Raw genomic sequence first — 19,143 nt, forward strand, 5'->3', positions numbered from 1 at the left:
GTGTGGCAGTTGAGTTATCTCCTCGCCCTTCTTGGCTGCCTTCTGAGATTTGCATCCAAGACCTAGTGGAAATGGGCATAGAGGGGCCAGTGAGCCAGCCACCATTCTCTCCTCCACCCTCTTCATCATTAGGAGATGTTGTGAATCAAACAGAGGTCCCACATCACTCTGGTAACCCAGGCCAAAGGCTCTGTGTGAATACAGCCATTGTCCTAAGAAGTAATTATGTAAGCCCCATTCCAGCCCCTGTGACCTGCAGATGCCAGGATAAATGGAAATGAGCAGAATGGGTGATGCCAGCTGGCCCGTGCAAACTTTGTGTACCTCCCACAAGGGGAAATGGGGAACACGTGTAGACAAGCACCCTCAAATTCACAGATGCAAGAAACCTTTGATCCACAGTTATCTGAGAAACATTCATTCTTCCTGTGATAACTCAGTGTCAGCCTACTTCTAAACCCCAAAGGTCTAGTTATGACTTTTTGGAGGCCACAAAAATACAAAAAATACAAAAATACAAAAAAACAAACCCACTAAAATCTGCTTGGGTCTGAGTACATTACCTCTAATCCTCCACAAAATTAACTGTTATAAGGAAATAAGAGTGTTGTGTTCTGGAAGAAGGGCAGATTTACTCTTCTGAGGAGGAAAGGAAGCAGGTGGATGGCAAAGAGTCCCCCTAAAAAGCATGGCATTCAGGAAGATAATTCCCCTGAGATTAAATGAAAAAAACACATTGTTTAAGTGACACCCTGCAGAGGGAATTTGGAAACCTTTGCTTCAGGGCTTAAAAAGAATGCTTGGATTTGCTTACAGGTAATGAACAAAAGAGAAGAGAGTCCTGGTAGAAGCAAATGGAGTTGGGTCTGTGCCTGGGGGAAGAGTGATTATCCTGACTACAAAGGAATGACTTTCGCTTGAAACAGAAGGTTGAAACCATGTTTGTGGGGAAGTAAAGAGTAGGAAATAACCTAACAGCTGTGATGGTGCTGAATGCAGGCTTAATTATTATTTTTTTTTTCTGTAGCCAAAAAGCCATCATAAAGAGCTAGGTTGTAATTCCACCTTTTAGTGATGAACTTCCAAAGGTTAGTCAGTTGCTAGGAGGTGTTCGATAATATCTGGGTCAACTGATCATGTTTTTCAAGCTATGACAAGATAACGTCTCTAACTTCTCTTTGCTCAGGCCTGTTCTGCCTCCAGATCATGTTGACCCACAACTCTTGGCCTTCGTTTAGTATCTTTGCAGTTAGTAGGAAATGGCCAAATAACTAGTCTAGCCACATATGACAAACTGAAGACTCCACGTGCAGCAAGTTATACGAATAGAGCTTTTCAGGTTGCGATATCCGTATCGTCTCTTTTGAATCTCTTGACTTTTGCCTTTTTTTAATTTATTTTTTGGTAGAAACATTATGGGAGGAAATATTTGGGGTAAATATATGATCCCTGCAAAAATTTGTAAAAAATGTGTATTTTCTTCACAAGAGGAGATGCTCAGTGAGTGTCTGTGATCTCTTGAAGTAAGGTATGGATAGGGAGGGAATTCTGCAAAGGATTTGACAGCAGCAAGTTTCTGTAGCTATTTTGTTGATAAGAACTTTAACCTTTTGTTTCTTTTCACCGGTGTAAACTTTCACCAGAGTAGAAGCAGTTAGTTAGTTCAGAGGATAAACCAGTTTGTAGGGGCAGAAGCAGGCCAGTTTTTATGAGATAGGTTTCTACCTCTAGCAGAAGATGGAAGGACACAAGAGGTCAATAAGGAAAGGGCAACAACAACATGAAATAGAGATTAATTTTTACCTCAAATATCTCCTGAGCAGCAGTACAAGAACTCTGATAGAAAAAGACCTTTCTAAACTCAACACTTGGGAAGGACTTTGTGACCCCTGAAGCCCACAGCGGGGCAGGAAAGATGAAGAACAGGGACCTACAAGATCCTTTACTTCTTCTCCACCTGACATGATTGTTCCCAGGCGACGGATAAGGGTCTTGCCCTGCTATGTGAGCCAGACAAGCTATTTTTCCCTCTTACAGCTCCTCAAGCTGCCCGAACCACTAAGGACAATAATTTAGGCTGGGACATGCCAGTGGATCCTGCTTAGTCCAGCTCCAGAAACTCCTTCAAGCCTCCAAAGTCTCTAACTCCCACTGAGCAAAACACTTGTTTAAGATCCCTGAATGAAAGGCAGATATGAAGGATTTTATTTATCTTTTTACATTTTCTTTAATTTCCTTCTCATTGTGATTGTTGCCTTCCTGCGTGCTCCTCTAGAGTGGGAAAGAATAAAATTAAAGTAGCAGAAGAAAGTCCTGGAAATCAGAAATATTCTCCACTGGTTTCCACCCTTCACCTTATAATGTATCAGGAACGGAAGAATCCTAGAGAGTCCACTTGCTGCTGCCAAGCAAATCTTTATTTTATAGCACAAAAGCAGCTTCCTGGACAAACATCCTATCCAACTATGCATTTTTTTCCCATAGTGAGCATCATGGTTATTATATGGAAAAATGAAAAGTAACTAATATTAAGACTTCAGTATCCTCAGATGCCCTTAATTAACTAACTTAGAATTAACTAGAGGTTTAAAATCACGGAAGCAATTTGTTAAATATAGACTAGAAAACTAGAAGTAAATGATTACAGGACACACAAAAGACATTTGATACAAAAGGGGAAGGTAGCCATAAAATACAACGCAGGCAAGATGAGTAATAACAGTGAATCTCATTCTGTCAACAGGGAAGGAATCACTGTTAATATTCCAGTCTATATTTTTTCTAATTTCAGATTCATTTTCTGAATAGGCTTGCACAGCCATTTTTTCCTGCCATTCTCTGTTTCAGTCGATGGAGTTTTTGGAGAGAGCTTCTTCAGGTCCAGGAAAAAGCTGGAGAAGTGAAAAGGCAGCAAGGCCACTGCTACTTAAATTAACTGAAACAATATTTTGTCTGTACAGGCTTCTGAATTCCCTCAGAAAGCCTTAAAAAGAGCCATCTGGTCAGAACATTACTTCTCTGGTCAGATCCTGCTTTGGAAAGTGAAATGAGGCTCATGAGTGCCTGTTAATGCTTTTTTAAGAGGGATTTGGGAGGTGGATAGTTGCCTCGGTGGGTTGCTTGTGCAAAGTAGGTTTTGGCAGGACAATGGGCAGGTGTCTGCAGTGATGGGCGTCTCCCTACTCCATGCCTGCAAAAAAGCATCACCTGCTTTGGGAGCACGCCTGTGTGGCACAGTACAGCCCTTCCAAAAGCAAAGGCACTCATCCTGTCTCACTGAGACCCTGCATGCACCTCCTTGAGGTGACAAGGACAGAAGGGTTGTGCCTTGCTGAGGAGGAACCCAGAGGGGCACCATCCTGTGCTTTCTGCAGCGCCCACATTCCCTGGGACAGGAGCCACCTCCTCCAGGAGCTATGGGTGGAAAGGCTATGGAGGGGCACAGCATCCATCCTTTTGCTCCCGGCTCATGGAGAAACTTCTCCCTGCGGGAAATGTCAAAGCGCCATCCGAGTCCCTCTCCCCCCATGTTTTGGACACAGGTCTTTAATGAGTGGAGGAAAACAGATTAAGAGCCATCGAATGCCTGCTGGGGAGTGTGCGTATTTGTGTGAGTTGGCAAGAAAATATTTTATATGAGTTTCTGCCCTGCTTAGGAGCTTTTGCAACCCCGTGTGGTAAAATCTGTCTCCTTCTCTCCCCACCTGGCATAACTCCCTCAGGACTGATTGTGCCGGTGTAGAAACCAGTATCGCACAAGCAATTAGCTAATATAGCCCCTTCTGCTCTACTGTGAATGTTAGAAATTTGCCCCCAGATGGATCTTTCTAAGGGAAAAGCCTTCAACTGTGACACAAACCACATTTCTAAAATATTTTTCAAATAATAAAATTTTATAGAGAAGCTCTAGATGCTAGTATGAGCTCTCTCAATCTCTATTTTTTTCGTCATTTTTCACACTAAAATTTCACTTGGACACTTTTTAAAAGATAAACAACATAATACTGTCCTCTGCTTCAATCTCACCAGCACGCTCCGTCTTTGCACAGAGATGCACCTGAGCCTATACTTCTTAAGGCCAAAGCTCATAAAAGGTGGCAATTTATCACAAATCCCCGAATCCCCCCCTCTGCAGTGTGAGGAATATACATTGCCTGCTTTACATAAATGACAGCAAATGCCCCACATCCTCGGAGCGAGGGCTGACAGCGCTGCAGCACAGCATGTGCAGAGCTACCCTGTGCTGCCCTGGGATGAGATCCAGCTTAGCTGGTGGCATCTCAAACCTTGGACGAGGGGAGTGAGGAGCTGGACTGCTCCCTCATCCCTCGCTCAACGTAAAGCCTCAAGATATAATTCCCTGTAAAGTGAGATATAATACCTGTGAGTTGATGGGGTCCCACACCGCCCTGTGCCAAACGGATGCTCCAGTGCACTCCTTCCAGGAGGCAGGCCAGAGGCGTCTGCCACCCTCGCTGTGTGGTCCTGTCCTCCCAGCACCCAGAGGATGGATCAGGATGTGATGGATCGGGATGTGAAGGATAGGGATGTGAAGGATCCCTCCTGGTTAGGGTATGCATGCAGAGCCCTCCTGGGGGCCATGGTGCTGCCAGGGGAGGGAGGACAGTGGGGAGAGACCTCCCTGGGCAGCAGTTGGAGCTGGATCTGGCCCAAGCACGAAGGCACATCGTCTCCAAGATACAGTGGCTTGGGGGAGCTTTTCCTAAACAAAGAGCATTATAAGGGAGCCACTGCTGGAAATTTCCATTCCTTTGTTGGGTAGATGCTGTGTAAATAAATGCATTCCTAAGATTTTTCATAATCCTGGAAAGGTCCGTAAAAGAAACTGTACAGTTTGTCACATTGCTGGAGTTCATATATATTATTCCTCAGCTGCTGGGAACATGATATACAATGGCACAGAATATAATGCAAGAAACATATGCTAAAGGTCTTCTAAGAAGCACTTTGTGCATTTGTATGTGGCATGTGCAGCTATTTCTTCTGTTTTGCCCCGTGGGATCTAAACTATTCAACCCTTATTACAGCTCGGGCTTGTGAATTACTTACCTTAACTCTAAATAATCCTTACCTGACAGGTGACTTCGGTGGCAGCATTTAGCTCCCTATTCCCTAGTTCATTGTGGGAGCGCTTTGAAAGCATTTTTAAATTGGAACACGGGACAAATGTATAAGCAACCTCTCACTTTACTCTTCTTCTTTTCTTTCTGTCTGAATTTTATTTAAAACCCAGATGATTTGGGAAGATCTTGCTACAATAATGATGGTGCGCCTGATGCATTTACAAGTTGAATGGCTCAAAACCACATTTTCAATGTCTTACTTTCTTGTAGTATATAATACTAACTATATATAGAAGAGATTATGTTCCTGTATCTATGTACTAGTAATGTAAACACAGGAGTGAGTTACATAGCAAAGACTGTTGTACCTTCATTAACAGAAGTCAGATCTTTTTCTTGAAATAAGCTAGTCGCTTCTTCCACTAATTCTACCCCCTTGGACTCTGCTAATCTGGATTTATAAGATCATTTTCCTGTTTAATGCAGTACAAATGCTTCAGAAATTTAGAACAGAAACTGTCCTTTAGACTACCAGAATATTTATTACTCTTCTTTCTAATTTTTGAACGCTCTCTGACATTTATCTTATATGTAGATTTGCCCAACAGCTACCCCTGCTTTCTTTAGGATGAATTTTTAAATCTTGGAAATCACATGCCTTAGTAATGCGATTCTACTGTAAAAATATGCAAATACTGCAGAAATAATACTTTTCTTTTTAAGCACTTTTCCTTTTTACATCTCAAAGTTCTAGACAAAAGAGAGCACTTAATAAATGCTGTATAAAATACAAAATGTAGTTTTTCAACATTTGTCTTCTAATTGTCCAAAATACAACAATTCCATTTATTTCCTAGACATACTATTTTTCAGCCAGGTTAGAAACGTAAAAAACCCAACCCCACAACCAAAAAAAACTAGAAGCAAAACCAAAACAACCCCTCAAACAGGCCTATCTCCATAAGGTAAGCCCAAAAACTTTTGGCTAGCTGGTTAGCACTCTAATTTCCTCCTGTCTGGACACTGCCACAGCATCTCCAGTTCTGCAATGCCTTTCCAAGATCCTGATATTTCCTGACCTCAGTGCTCACATTTGGGAGCTACTATGTCCAAGAACTTCAGCCTCCAGGATGAAGTAGTCTGGTTCAGCTCTCTCTCAAAAGAAAATTATTATGGTAATTGTAGCTCTCAAACTGGAATAGATTATAAAAGCTTTTTTTTACTGTATTTTACACTAAAATATTGCTGGCAAACTTTAAACGCAATTAACAGCAAACTATGATCCCAGAGACTGTAGACCACTAACTTGTCTACCACACAAACAGCTGCACAAATCCCTCACATTTATTTTTTCCAGGCTTTCAACTTTGATTAATAACATGGCAAACCCATGCAAGTCTCAAGCATATTAACCACAGCTATATTTTTAGCCTTACTGACATGAACACTTTAATATAATAAAAGGAAAAGGAAAACAGAAGAGGTGTTTCATTAGGACACGAGGATTACTGAAATGACCGTGTGGAGTATTTGTCAGGAGGTGGTAGGGGAAGAGTTATTACTTACATTTTAGCGTGTCTCTGGGAGCAAGAAGCTCCTTCAGGGAGATATGTTTGCTTTGGAAAAAAAATGAAGTAGAGTGTCCAAGCTCTTCTTATTCACGCATTTATAATACAGAATTGCAAACTCAGTTAAGAAGTTGCAGCACTACATGGAAAACTATTTTTCCAATGAATCCTGGCAATACGGCAGTGATGCAAGACCCAGAAGTTCGCATATTAACCTGCAGTCCTTTTTTATTGATAGACAGCTACATGCAAATATATATGAAACACAGCTGGTTAAAAAAATAGCCCGAACCACAAACTCTCAGCAAATCTGTTCTTGCAGCTGATTATAGAAGACTGTAATCTATTTTAAAAACATTTATTTAAAAAAAAAATCCCCCAAACACAAACATTCCCCCCCGCCCCCAAATGGCTCGTATAAGCAAGAAACCAGGATTATGTCAGTAAAATAGCATCTTCAAAACAAATCCAAAGACTAATGCTTGCCGAATACAGAATTATTCAATATTAAATGTGTTTGGCTTCATAACTCTGTGATACTGGTACTAGAGTTTAGTCCAGTCTCATCATCAATTGTTCATCTGACAGGAGTTTTCCTTAGATGAGTTTCTGACACAAAATTCAGCTGAGTGAATAGTATTACACACACAGTGTAAACACAAATAATATTTGGCTGAGGATGTCATTTGACTTTTTTCTTTCTGCATCTACCTGCCTACACATTTGCACCAGCAGTATGTTTACAACGATGCCTTTTGTAAGAGAGTCAAGCTTTGGAAATCCGAATGATGGGCAAAACCAGTCATAGCTTTTCTATTTCTAAATTGTTTGTGTGAAGACAGCAACATTTCACAACTGAGGGAACAGGACGAAGAGATATAGACATACCTAATAGTGACTCTGAAATAACTGCTCAGGATAGCACCCAAACACCATAGTCATGGATGTATTGGAAACACCCCGGTACCACAGACCGGATGCGATAGCCTCGCAAGCAGAAAGGCAGAGCAATTGCAAACACCTTGTCACACTTTTACCCTGAGATGAAAGCATCTGCTTTGATCTTTTTAGCATTTCTAATGCACAACATCTGCGGTATCAGAAATGCAGGGGAAGGCATACACTCTGAACCATTTCTAACCACTAGAAAGTGAAGAAATGTACAAAAAACATTCGTGCAGCACCGCAGAAAGTGAGATCCTATGCACAGGTCTTATATATGAACTTCACTACCAAAGAGATTTGTCTCCCACTTGAATGCCGCACAAGCACACACGAACCGTTCCTGCTCATCCCACTCTGACATTGGGACTTTGTTTTGTAACTAGCCCAGGCTTGGCTGCAATGAAGATAAACATATTTAGCTGCAACTTTTTTTTCTTTCAAAAAGAGGCAAACTGGATTATAGCAAATAACCTTTAAGATAATTAACTGACAATGCCGCAACTAGCATAAAATCTTCCTTCAGGCGACCCCTAATTTAAGTATTACTGGCACAAAGTGGAGACAGATTGTGCATCACCACCGCAATATTTACATAGCAGAAACCCACAGAGCAGGAAACGTGAGACTCAATGATGCACTAAATTAGGAACAATCATATTCTAGTGTTAATTTGCTTTCTCCTCTATCCAAATTTCAGGTCCAGCAATTGGTACAAATGCACATAAACCATTCCCATTTTTAATGATTAAGAACCGCAATCTGCAAGCAGCTCTGCTCAAAAGTGAATTCACTCACTACGAGGGATGTTTGCAGGATCAAACCCCTAAAAGTGAAAGAGGTTTACCAACACAGATTTTTCAGAAAACCAAGACTTCCTAATCTGTTTATTTCTTTCCATAAATGATGTCTGTATGAGCAGTCCGAGTCATCTGCCAAACTACCTGCCTTTTGATTGCAAATATTTTCCTATGACAATAGCATCATGATTCTGCGACACCACAGAGAAGCAGTTTAAATTCAGCAATGCTGTAAATATATGCAGGTACTCAAAGAATTAAAGTTAAAACGGGGGGAGAAGCAGACAGTGTATTTGTAAATATATTGGGAAGTGACACATTTATAATAAATACACACTCTATACTCTATCCAGACACAGATTTCATGAGCACTACTCACAGTTACAGCACAATTCATAAGATAAATGCAAAGAGCCATCATCAGTCTTTCTAAATCTTAAATACTATTCAAATCCGGTTTCTATAATGGCATATTAACAAAATATTTACCTTGCCTAATCGCTGATGTTCTTCAAAAGCAGAAATCAGTTCTTGTGCCCACTTTATTTTTTCAGGGCTTGGAGAGAACTGTTCCTGGACAACAGCAATTTGGTTGGGGTGAATCACCTGCTTACCTACAAAGAAGATTAATAACACCAGAATCATGCATCGACAAACAGATGTTCAAGCAAAATGTTCCAACCACTTGAGGCTCTCATATGCCTCGCAGACTTTTTTGTTCTTTAACTAATTATTTTACTTGGTTTCTCTTATTTTTTAAACTGGACAACAGGCAGATAGCCTTTTGCCAGATATTTTAAAGAGCAAAAATATCATGAACTACACTTGCTTTCAATATCATTTGAAAGAACCCACAATTCTTTTTCCTCCCTCCACATTTCAATCCATACATCTCAGGTGCAATTGTTTGTCCAGGCAGTCAATAACACTTAAGGATAATGCATCGCTGAATTTAACTACATAAATAATAGCTCCAGCCACTTATTTATAAGTTGAATTAAAGTGCGTTCAGCAAATGAGGTCTGAAGAAGATGGCAAGGGTTTTGTAGGACTGAAAAGTTACCATTCACCTAAGGATCATGCCTTAAATTCTCAGTACTGGCTTAGCATCATAAAATCCTCAATGTTGTTTAAACTGATATTGGTGCATTAGTTAACAGCAGGTAGGTTGCAATATTAACTTAGTCAGCAGCATATTAAACTACTACCAGTAGTACCCTGAGGTTTTTTAAAGCACTCTTTTTTTATCCTTTCTTGTGTAAATACTCATTTAGAAATTAAAAATAGAAGTTGCCTTTTTTTTTATTAGAGATTTTTCAAACGTGAATAGATGGCCACATAACCTGCTTTAATCTTTTATTGTATTTAGCTACCTTAAAACAAATATATATCTAATTTGCTTGGCAGTTTTAAAAGTGTAACATTTGACATTCTTAGTTGATGTCGAAGGGAATTTCACAGGCTGGCGTGATTTCTGCACTTTGGTATCAAAGTGTTTTTAATATAGAGAGGCTACTGTAATTCCAGGCTTCCCGTGGAAGCTCCTCTGTGCCAGATAACAAAACCACTTAGAGGGATGAGCCTGATCCTGCAAACCTGCCATCAAGCGAGCAGTCCCCCGCACACAGAGGGTCCCACAGCCGTGCATCCCGCTGCACGCTGCAGCCTCTCGCGGGAGCGAGATTTTTGCATGCAAGGACAAGTTTGAAGCGCCAGGACCTAAGCAGTTTTCCTGCGCACACCAGGGTCTGCTCCGATGTTCTCACTGACATTGAGCCAGCCGTATGCTAGAAATCAGCCCATCACTCCGTATAAGAAATCTCACGTGTGCCCGCAGAGATACACCTATTTCAAATGAAATTATCGTGGAAAAAACACTGGGATTACTTTTATGAGACTGCACCGGGGCTGAGTGATAACTAAAGGAAATCTAGGGATGCGGCAGCACAATCTGTTTAATTTAATGAGCAAAAAAATACTGTTTCTACTACAGTAATACAAAAATTACAAAAATTTAAATAATACAAAAAATACAGTAATAAAAGAATACAGTTTCTACATGTTTGTACTGTTTCTACGTTTCTTTGCTAAAAAGCCATCCGTAGCTCAATTTTATTTTAATTCCCGTTAAACAATTTTAATTTAATATCTTAAGGACATCCAAATATTCCGTTTGAAACTTCAAACTATTTAAAAAATAGCTTAAAAATAATAAAAAGTTTTAAACTCATCAATAACTATATTTTTTGGAAGCAAATAAGTGGAGACAAATTGCCTTAAATAATATGTGTTACATGAGGTTTAATGAAAGTTTTTTCTATGATTTAATCAATTATCACCATTAATATTATGTTCCTTATTTGTAATACAACAAATTCTCCCTAGCTAAACTTCTAATTCTAGAACTGAAGGGTGTACAAATAATTCCTGCAAAATCCTATGCACTTTAGGTTTTTAGGAAAAATATATTTGAAATTACACTTAAAGTCAGTCTATAGTTATAACAAAATTTAAAATATTTATATGTGATTTTTTAAAGCATAAGACATTTCTTTAAGAAGATTTGCTCTCAATAAAGATATCTGTAGCAGTAAGCTATACTTTTTACCATTAAAATGCCACTGAACAATTTACAGAGAATATAATCTAACTTTTGATTTATAGCACTGGGTTGATTTTTTTGTCACAAATTATGTATCCAAATAATTGCATAACAGACATAATGCCATGCAGGAATGAAGGAAATATTTTAAACGGAATTGTTGTTATTGACAAGCTACTGAGAGAGTGCAAAATTGGAAGACATTAAAATTTATGACCATGAAATTCTTTTTACAGTACCACTTGATATATCGTGCTTTAAATCAATACCTGTCAAGTCTTTTAGGTAACTGTGTGATGGTGTCATTTTAGTTTTCTACAAAAGACTGCAAAAAGAGAGGAAACCTATAGTGTTTCGTATTTATATCTGGCTTCTCAGCATGTAGCACAGGACTTTCTATAATGACTAAGTCAGCTATTAAATCTTGTGGCAAGGTTTACTTAATTTTTTACATAAACATTCCTCAAACTGATGACCACTTACACAGGGAACACATTGACTTTTAGTCCCTGGATTTTGGTATTGTAAAACCTTGCTGGGTGTGTACAAGTCTGTGGGTATCTGTATCCCCTCACATAAAAGACGTATGTATATAAATTAAAAAAATTAAATATATAAAAAGATACATTAATTTGGCTGAATTACCTTTGAAAACATTTGCTTTATGTAAACACACCTGCTGAAGGAAAAACAGGCTGCTTATAAGAGAACTGGAAAAGAAAACTTGGCTACAGCAAGCAATGAGGGTCACAATCATAATTAAATAGTTGGTAAATTCTTTGTTTTATTATTTTGCTCGTTTAATCTTGAGTGAACATGTTTGACTGCATTCTACCGATCTAAACCTGAATATGGAAAAATCTAAGGACATATAACTTGGCTGAATATTTTAGATTTGCATTAGTTTTGGGGGTGGTGAATTTAGCCCTATGCATGCAAATAAATGTGTGCTTTCCAGCTAAGAGAGCAATTTGGAAGCCTCAGTTCTTTTTAGTTCTGTTGATTTCAATAATTTTGATTCTTTGTGAAAAACTAGTAGGAAAAGATCTTAAATATTTTAAAACAACAGAGCTGTGTGTTTTGAACTTGTAATTAAGGTGATATTTCAGCATTTTACTCTTATGTTATCAGAGAACTGTCAGTTGCAAATACGAGCTGCAGAATTCTGCTTTATACAAGGTCATGGATTAAGCTAAGACCTACTTGCGATTTTCTGTGATGAATATTAAACTGGAAATGTTTTGATTCTATAGTTTTGTAACAAAATGGTTTTGCTTTTAGTATTGAAATGACATTTTATTTTAATCAAAACATGAAAGAAAGATTAAAAAGAATTAAATAAACTTAAAGTGAAAGAAATAAACAAAAAAGTGAAACTTCTTGGATAAATCTCAAATATTTTTCTTTTTTTTTACAAAAAATATGAAAAGTCAAATTGTATTGACTTAAACAATTTTTAAAAATAATTTATTTATTTATGTATTTCTCTAGGTAGGTATGTGTGTATTTATTTATTTATTTATTGCCACCAAATCAGAAAAGCCACTATCACCCTGTCTCTAACTGTGGCCAGGCTGGTTGTCAGGCTGTTTACTGGATTTTGGAAACGTATCAATGATAGATTTGGAAAGGCCAGAGGCAAAAAGCAGGAGTTGTGAGTTCAGCTTAATGAAGGATGTACCTTTTAGAAACCTTTCTTCCATGTATGGAAAGGCAAGACACCCCTATGGCTGAGCTAGAAATTTAGTTTATGCCCTACCTTGCCACATTTTGACCTTTTTATTTGTGCCCTACATGGAGTCTATCCTGATGTCAGAGAATTTCCACCGTAAAGTCAGTGGACTCCAAACCACCTTGAACATTGTTTGTGCTGAGCATTCCTAAATTTCCTAAACTGGCAGCCTGAGTTAAGCATTTAAATACACATTAAGCATTCAAAAAGCGGTACTAAGCATCTGCAACTCCATCTTCTGTCAACAGGAGGTTTTTTAAAAATCAAGCCTTTCCTTAAGCTAGGAAATATTGGTTGAAATTAGGTATCTATCAGCAGGTGCTACCATTTAGAAGCTCTGTTATTTTCCCAACTTCAATCACAGACAAATGAAGGGTAGAAGTCCACATGGACGTGGATAACGTAGCTGTGTGAGGAGTTGTTGTCTCCAAAACAAGATTTGGTTTTGCAAAGGTCAAAGCTCAGCAGACAGTAAAGTGGAGTTTGTGCTGAAGAACATCGATGTCTATTCTTTTGCCGGCATGTTGATATCACTTAAAAGAATGCTTGGTTTGTTAGATTATTTTGCTTGCTGCTTTAAGATACCACATACCACTAACTGTCAAAACATAGTTTGCTAGATGGCATCACCAGGAACCATGTCTTTAGTAACAAGAACCCAAGAGATGTACTATTATCCTATGTATATCCTGTATGATGGTCAGAGACAAATAATATAAACCGTTCGTCCTGTACGCTACCATTCTCTAACGCATGTGTCAAATGGCTGATTTCTATTGCAAAACCCCAATCTTTGGTGGCTGCACTGCCCCATCAGGGTGTCCGAGTGATCTGGTACACCAATCACAGGGTAACAGGCTGCCTTACAGGGCTCTGGGGCAAGGAGCCTGCTGCTCTTGCTGTCTGCCAATACCCGTAGGCGTCACCAGCACTTACTGGGAGGGGAGCCAGGAGATGAAAAACAAATCAAAGAAAACAGTAAGAAAATAACTTTCCCCCTAACAATTAGCGTAGCAGATTTCCTTATCAACTCCTTCACCTAAAAAGTGGGGTTTTTTTTAACAACTGCCATTTAAAAAAGTAGGAGAAAGGGAACCACATTTATTAAGAAGCAATTGTAGGGTGGCCATCAGAGTACAGTATCGCCATTCCCGTGCTCTGTGATGGGAGGAATCACTGCACAGCCTTTACTCCGACTTCTCTTCAAAAACAGTCACACGCTTCATGGGATGTGGTTTTAAAAAGCAGCCTGTGACTTTTCAGGCAAAATTTACAGCTCCAATTTAAAAGAGGTTAATAAACACAGAAGAACTTGGTATGAGTGAGTTTTTCAATAAATGACCTGAAATAAAAAGCAAGTATTTGTCTAGGAGACAGTAAATGTAGCAATATATTTAAAGCTGTGCGTTGAGATATCAGCAGAAAGCCATACCAGTGAACCCCATTGAGGCACCTTCTCTTGATTGCCTGCGGAGTCCTTCTTCATCTCGGAAATCGATGTATACAAGGTCTATTGCTTGAAGGCCAAATGCCTTTGCTGTGACTATTATTTTTTGCCTGGCATATAGAATATCGTGAGTTTCCTTGCTGCTTGTTGCACCTACGAAAACAATGAAAACAAAGAAAAACTGACACGAGTGTTTGAATTCTTTCTCTGTTAAATATTTCCTATGCAAAACAAAAGGAAAGTTTGAGATTTCATCTAACCAATTTAGAAAATGAAAGTCGTGCCAGGCTATATTGACAAAATAATCTGCTTATGAGGAAAAAAAAGCTGCTTTAGTAATAAATAAATATATCTTCCCTTAACACTAGCTTATAAAATTCAGATTTTGGTTAAGTTCAAATCAGAAGGTATAAGCCTGAAGTCAGTGGAAGTTTTTGCTGGTAAGGAGTTGGGAATAACATGAAGTAATTATTTGATTATATTATTTACTGTACGTAGAGTGAGAAACATTACAGCAAGAGAAGCTTTATACAAACTCATATACCGTGTACAACTAAATGGTTAAAAAATTCACACTGAGAACAGAATTGCACTTTCCTTGGTTGTGATTCTTGTCACAACTGATGTCCTAAGCTGAATATTTAAGCTTTAGTATTTGGATGAAAAATGATGGTAGATGACTTCTGAGAAGAAGAAGTATTCACAAGACTTCATGTGCTCACAGGGCACAGCTAAGCAATGTGCTCATGTGAAGGCTAATGTGAAATAAAAATAATAATAATACTATGTTCCCTTTCCTTAGGGTCACTATTTAGGCACAGCTTCCCAGTTTGCAAGGAATATTTTAGTGAAGCAATCCTAATTTTTACATTATCATACTTATTTTTAATTTAAATGTTGATAGCACTGCACCATTATCTTTAAACAGAATCAGATTAATAAGAAGCTAAGCGGCCTCTTATAAAAGATATTTTGACATACTTTTCATTTCTGAGGAAGATTAATAGTGCTTTCACAGGAATATGTGGCTGTATTGACATAGGACATATTTAAAGTACATTTTTGAAAGCACAGAATAGCAGGAGAGTATTTGTGCATGATGTCAAAAGCCTGATGGATAACTGTCTGTAAAAGTGCAATGAAGCAGACACGGGAATTTTAGGACTTTAAATGTAGTTCTTAAAAGCACACGCGTGTTTCTTATGGATACTATATTTTTAAATAAACTCAGTCAATCAACAGGTTTGGTTTTTGTTTTTTTTTTTTTTCCCACTAATTTTTTGCACTGCATGGCAAGAAGCACAAGAAAGTGTCAGTGCCTTGTAACACACAAGGACCATACTTTGATGTCCCAGTGATATATTTTGCATTGAAAAAAATCAAGGAGAAAAGTGAAAATGAAAAATGCAGAATCAAGAGTTGTGAGTACTTTAATTATTACTGTCAGAAAAGCAATGGACATAAATCACGAGGCTTCTCCAATGCAAATTCCATACATTAACATTTGTAATAAAAAGAGAAGTATCAACCTATGCTGGCACGGAAATCCTCTCCTCCAAAGACAACTGCGTCCAAATGAAAGCCAACCTGAGATCCTGTTCTCCGTGCTTCTTCACAGACAGCCTTCAAATGAGAATACAGTATTAATTCCTACAGAAATGCAAGATGCAGAGAGACTAAGAGGATATTACGGCTACTAAGTGCTACCTAAATCCTTTGGCTAAAATTGCTCCTCTTCAGCAAAGCCATCGTAGGTGCTCGATTACGCACAGTGCTTTAAAATGACTCAGCAAAAGAAAAAACATTATCCATCCCTAAGCATCTATATGCCTCGACTATGTAAATACAGGGCATCGTAGCAGATTCCCTACCTTTTGATTGACACAGGGGTATTAACTGTGATCGCTACTTCAGACATTTATGCAGCAATATGAAACGAATCATTTGTCAAACATTGCTTAAAAGCAACCAAAGAGTATTTGATTAGTTTGACATGTAATATACCTTCAGAATCTCTTTTATTAAATAAATAATTCAAACGATTTAAATTGGTTAAATTTAAAAGGTCGTAGATTCCTTATAGGATACAAGGATTTCTTACAGAACTGCCAGTTTAAAGTCTTCTGCTACATATAACTAAAATGTAGGTAAGGAAGAAAAAAATGCAACAAGTGCTGCAAGAAAGTATTAGAATAAAAGCAAGCAAAATTTTGCTGCTGTAGCTATTCTATGAAGAAGTGCATTTCCAAAACATTACTATTTTATATCGATGTTTGGAAAGTATTACTGTTATTTAAGGCTAAGATACACAGAGCGACGTAGACGTAATTACGAGCTCTACTACTAGGTGCTCTTCTATGGCAGCTGGCATGGCAAGAAATTATTCTTAACCAGAGTGCTTTAAAAGACAACTCTCGTGCCAACAGCAAGAATTGCAATATTAAAAATTCCCCTGTAAAATATTGTAGGTGAAGAAAAAACGCTATCTGTTTAAAATATAATTTAATTCTGTATGCGCACACTGGACAGGAGTGTGTCTGTTTGGTCATTGCTTTATTACGTTAGCGTCTGTTGTAAGATAAATGGCTGTATCAAACGAGCAGGCTGCCTGGGAGGCCTGCCGGTACTTCTGGAAGTACTTCTGATGTGTATGTCCTCAGCTGGTCCGAAACTTTTCCGTTAAAGCTTGGGAGGGGAATGCTGAATTCCTGGTGCATGCACGAGATCTTCTGTTTCATTGCCATGCTGCCCTGCCTTTCTGAAAAAACTGGACTTGATAGTAAAGTTCGGGGAGTAATTTATATTAAAATGCACTTAAAAAATAAGATTTGATCTAAAATTAGCCTAAAAAAGGAGCACGTTTTTCAGATATTTCCTCTTTTCAAAGTTAATTATACTTCTAATCTTGGCATTAAACACCCTATCAAATACACAAAAAAAAGCTAACACAAAATTTGGTTGTAATGTTATCAGTAGAAACTACTATAAAGATACCAGTTTAGCAGTTGTGAAATGATAATTCTTCTTTTCTGATTAAATGTTACACAACAGTCCAGTTTGATAGCTACTAAATAGCCAAGTGTACTGCAACACTGTGAGTATCTCAGATCTTTGGAGAAGCATGTTTCTACTCCAAGTGTACTAAAAATGATAACAGTAATGCAGAGAGGTTTTGTTATTTGGCTTCGGATATCTGGAACTGTTCTGTCAGTAAAATATTTTGTATTTATGAAGGCCCTTACAATACAAACACCAGAGTTAAACACACAAATGTTCTGGGCAATTGAAAAATATGTTTAGTATTCCTTAACCTTTCTTCCTTGCTGAAATTGGGGTATTCTGCTCATCCTAGATTGCTGAGATGGCTAAATATGAACACTTGAAGACCTGCTTACCTTAAAATTGAGCAAGCCCACTGCAGTTTCCACAAAAGGGATAAAATTCATTGGTTCTACAAGTGTTCGGCCTTTTAGGTGATGTAAGAATTTGTCTGAAAACTAAAACTAGACAGTATGAGCTATCAGAGAGAAAGAAAAAGAACAGTCTGCATGTATCTATAACGCATCAAATTTTCACCTGGCTGTAACAACACCCCTCCCCACCCCAAAACCTTGCAATTAAAAAAAAATAAAACCAGTTTTTAACAAGGCCTGCAATTTGAAACCGCAGCATTCCCATACATTTCTAAGTTTCCAGGCTGGTTTGCAAAAAAAAAAAAGAATCCAGGCTTAGCACCTCTCACCCTGGCTTAGTGAAATGCAAATCTGCGGGCCCTGGAAAACAATGAAGTGCTGCTGTACCTGAGGTCCGGTTTTGTTTCAGGTCCAGCACTGCCATCACTGGAAGTGCTCCCCAGCCTTCTAAGTGGCATCCGTATTATTCATTACGGCATCGTTACCCTTTTGTTCAATAGGCTTTTCTTCATAATTTTTTAGCTTACCTAGGAAGGCCTTAAAAAGGAAGTTTAATTCTTTGAAGACCAAAGCTTGCCAATTTTTTCCATGAGACCAGTTCACAGCTAGCTCTGAGCTGCCAGTGGGGTAGCCCAAATTCCAAAATCTATCATCTGGAAACATACAAAAGCTCTTGCACAGATTTTTCCCCTTTCAAAAGGGGGAAAAAAAAGAGGAGGGGGGGAACCCTCAGCCCTGTATTGTAAATCTATTATGTCTGTCCAGATCAAGTAATTTGCGCAGAGATAAACATATCACAGGTAGAGCAAAAAGATGTTAGTAAATAAAGACAAAAATAACATATGCATATTTTTTTAAATTTAAGGAATATTTGACTATTAATGGATATCAAAGGAAAGGGAATTTTAATCATCTCTCCATTCAGTCTCAGTTGGGTAAATCATATCTAAGAGATTTGCATAAATATAAACCATCAAAGACTTTTCATCTTCAAAGGGGGTTTCAAGACCCTATAAGCTTTGTACTGTAATCATCGCAGGTCACAACCCTGCAGGAATAAGGCTGCTATGGCAACATAAAAAACTAATGCTTAAGGCTTAGCATAATATTCTGACTAATAGAAAGGAAACTCATTTTAAAAGCTGGCAGCTTATTTACCAGAAGCTGGATTAAAGGTGTTATTTCCCCTTTTAGCTTCCCCCCCAAAAAAGAAGGAAAATCTAATCACCCAGATCTTGGAAAAAAAAAAGCTTTCTAGCAATTTGCAGTAACTTTACAATTAGGCCAAAATAAATCACAGCTTTCTTCGATGAAGAATTCTGCCCTTCCCAACCCTGCTTTGCATCATCACTGTGGCCCTCTCCATAACTTTTCTTCGGAGAAGAGAATGATACTCAAAAATGTGCAAAGAGGAAAAAAAAAAAAAGAAATCAATGCAATTCACATGTAGGAGTGTACAGTATGGCAGGTACTACAGCCACAAAACCCAGTAAACTTCACACAGGCAAATGCAGAAAATGAGCTAATATAATGGCATCAGCACCTATTCTTAAGA

At 38.3% G+C, this 19,143-nt stretch overlaps 1 protein-coding gene across 1 annotated transcript in view; it reads right to left on the bottom strand.

Moving 5' to 3' along the window:
• Positions 1-19,143, bottom strand: part of CLYBL (citramalyl-CoA lyase) — a 178,721-nt gene that overhangs the window by 7,048 nt on the left and 152,530 nt on the right. Inside the window, exons 4-7 of the mRNA XM_054088010.1 lie at positions 17,571-17,672; positions 15,705-15,798; positions 14,161-14,328; positions 8,884-9,008 (exon numbers count right to left, since the gene is read on the bottom strand). Coding sequence (XP_053943985.1) covers positions 8,884-9,008; positions 14,161-14,328; positions 15,705-15,798; positions 17,571-17,672 — 489 coding nt within the window. The remainder of the gene's footprint in view (positions 1-8,883; positions 9,009-14,160; positions 14,329-15,704; positions 15,799-17,570; positions 17,673-19,143) is intronic.

The sequence above is a fragment of the Cuculus canorus genome, chromosome 1 (assembly GCF_017976375.1).
Source record: "Cuculus canorus isolate bCucCan1 chromosome 1, bCucCan1.pri, whole genome shotgun sequence".
NCBI lineage: Eukaryota > Metazoa > Chordata > Aves > Cuculiformes > Cuculidae > Cuculus > Cuculus canorus.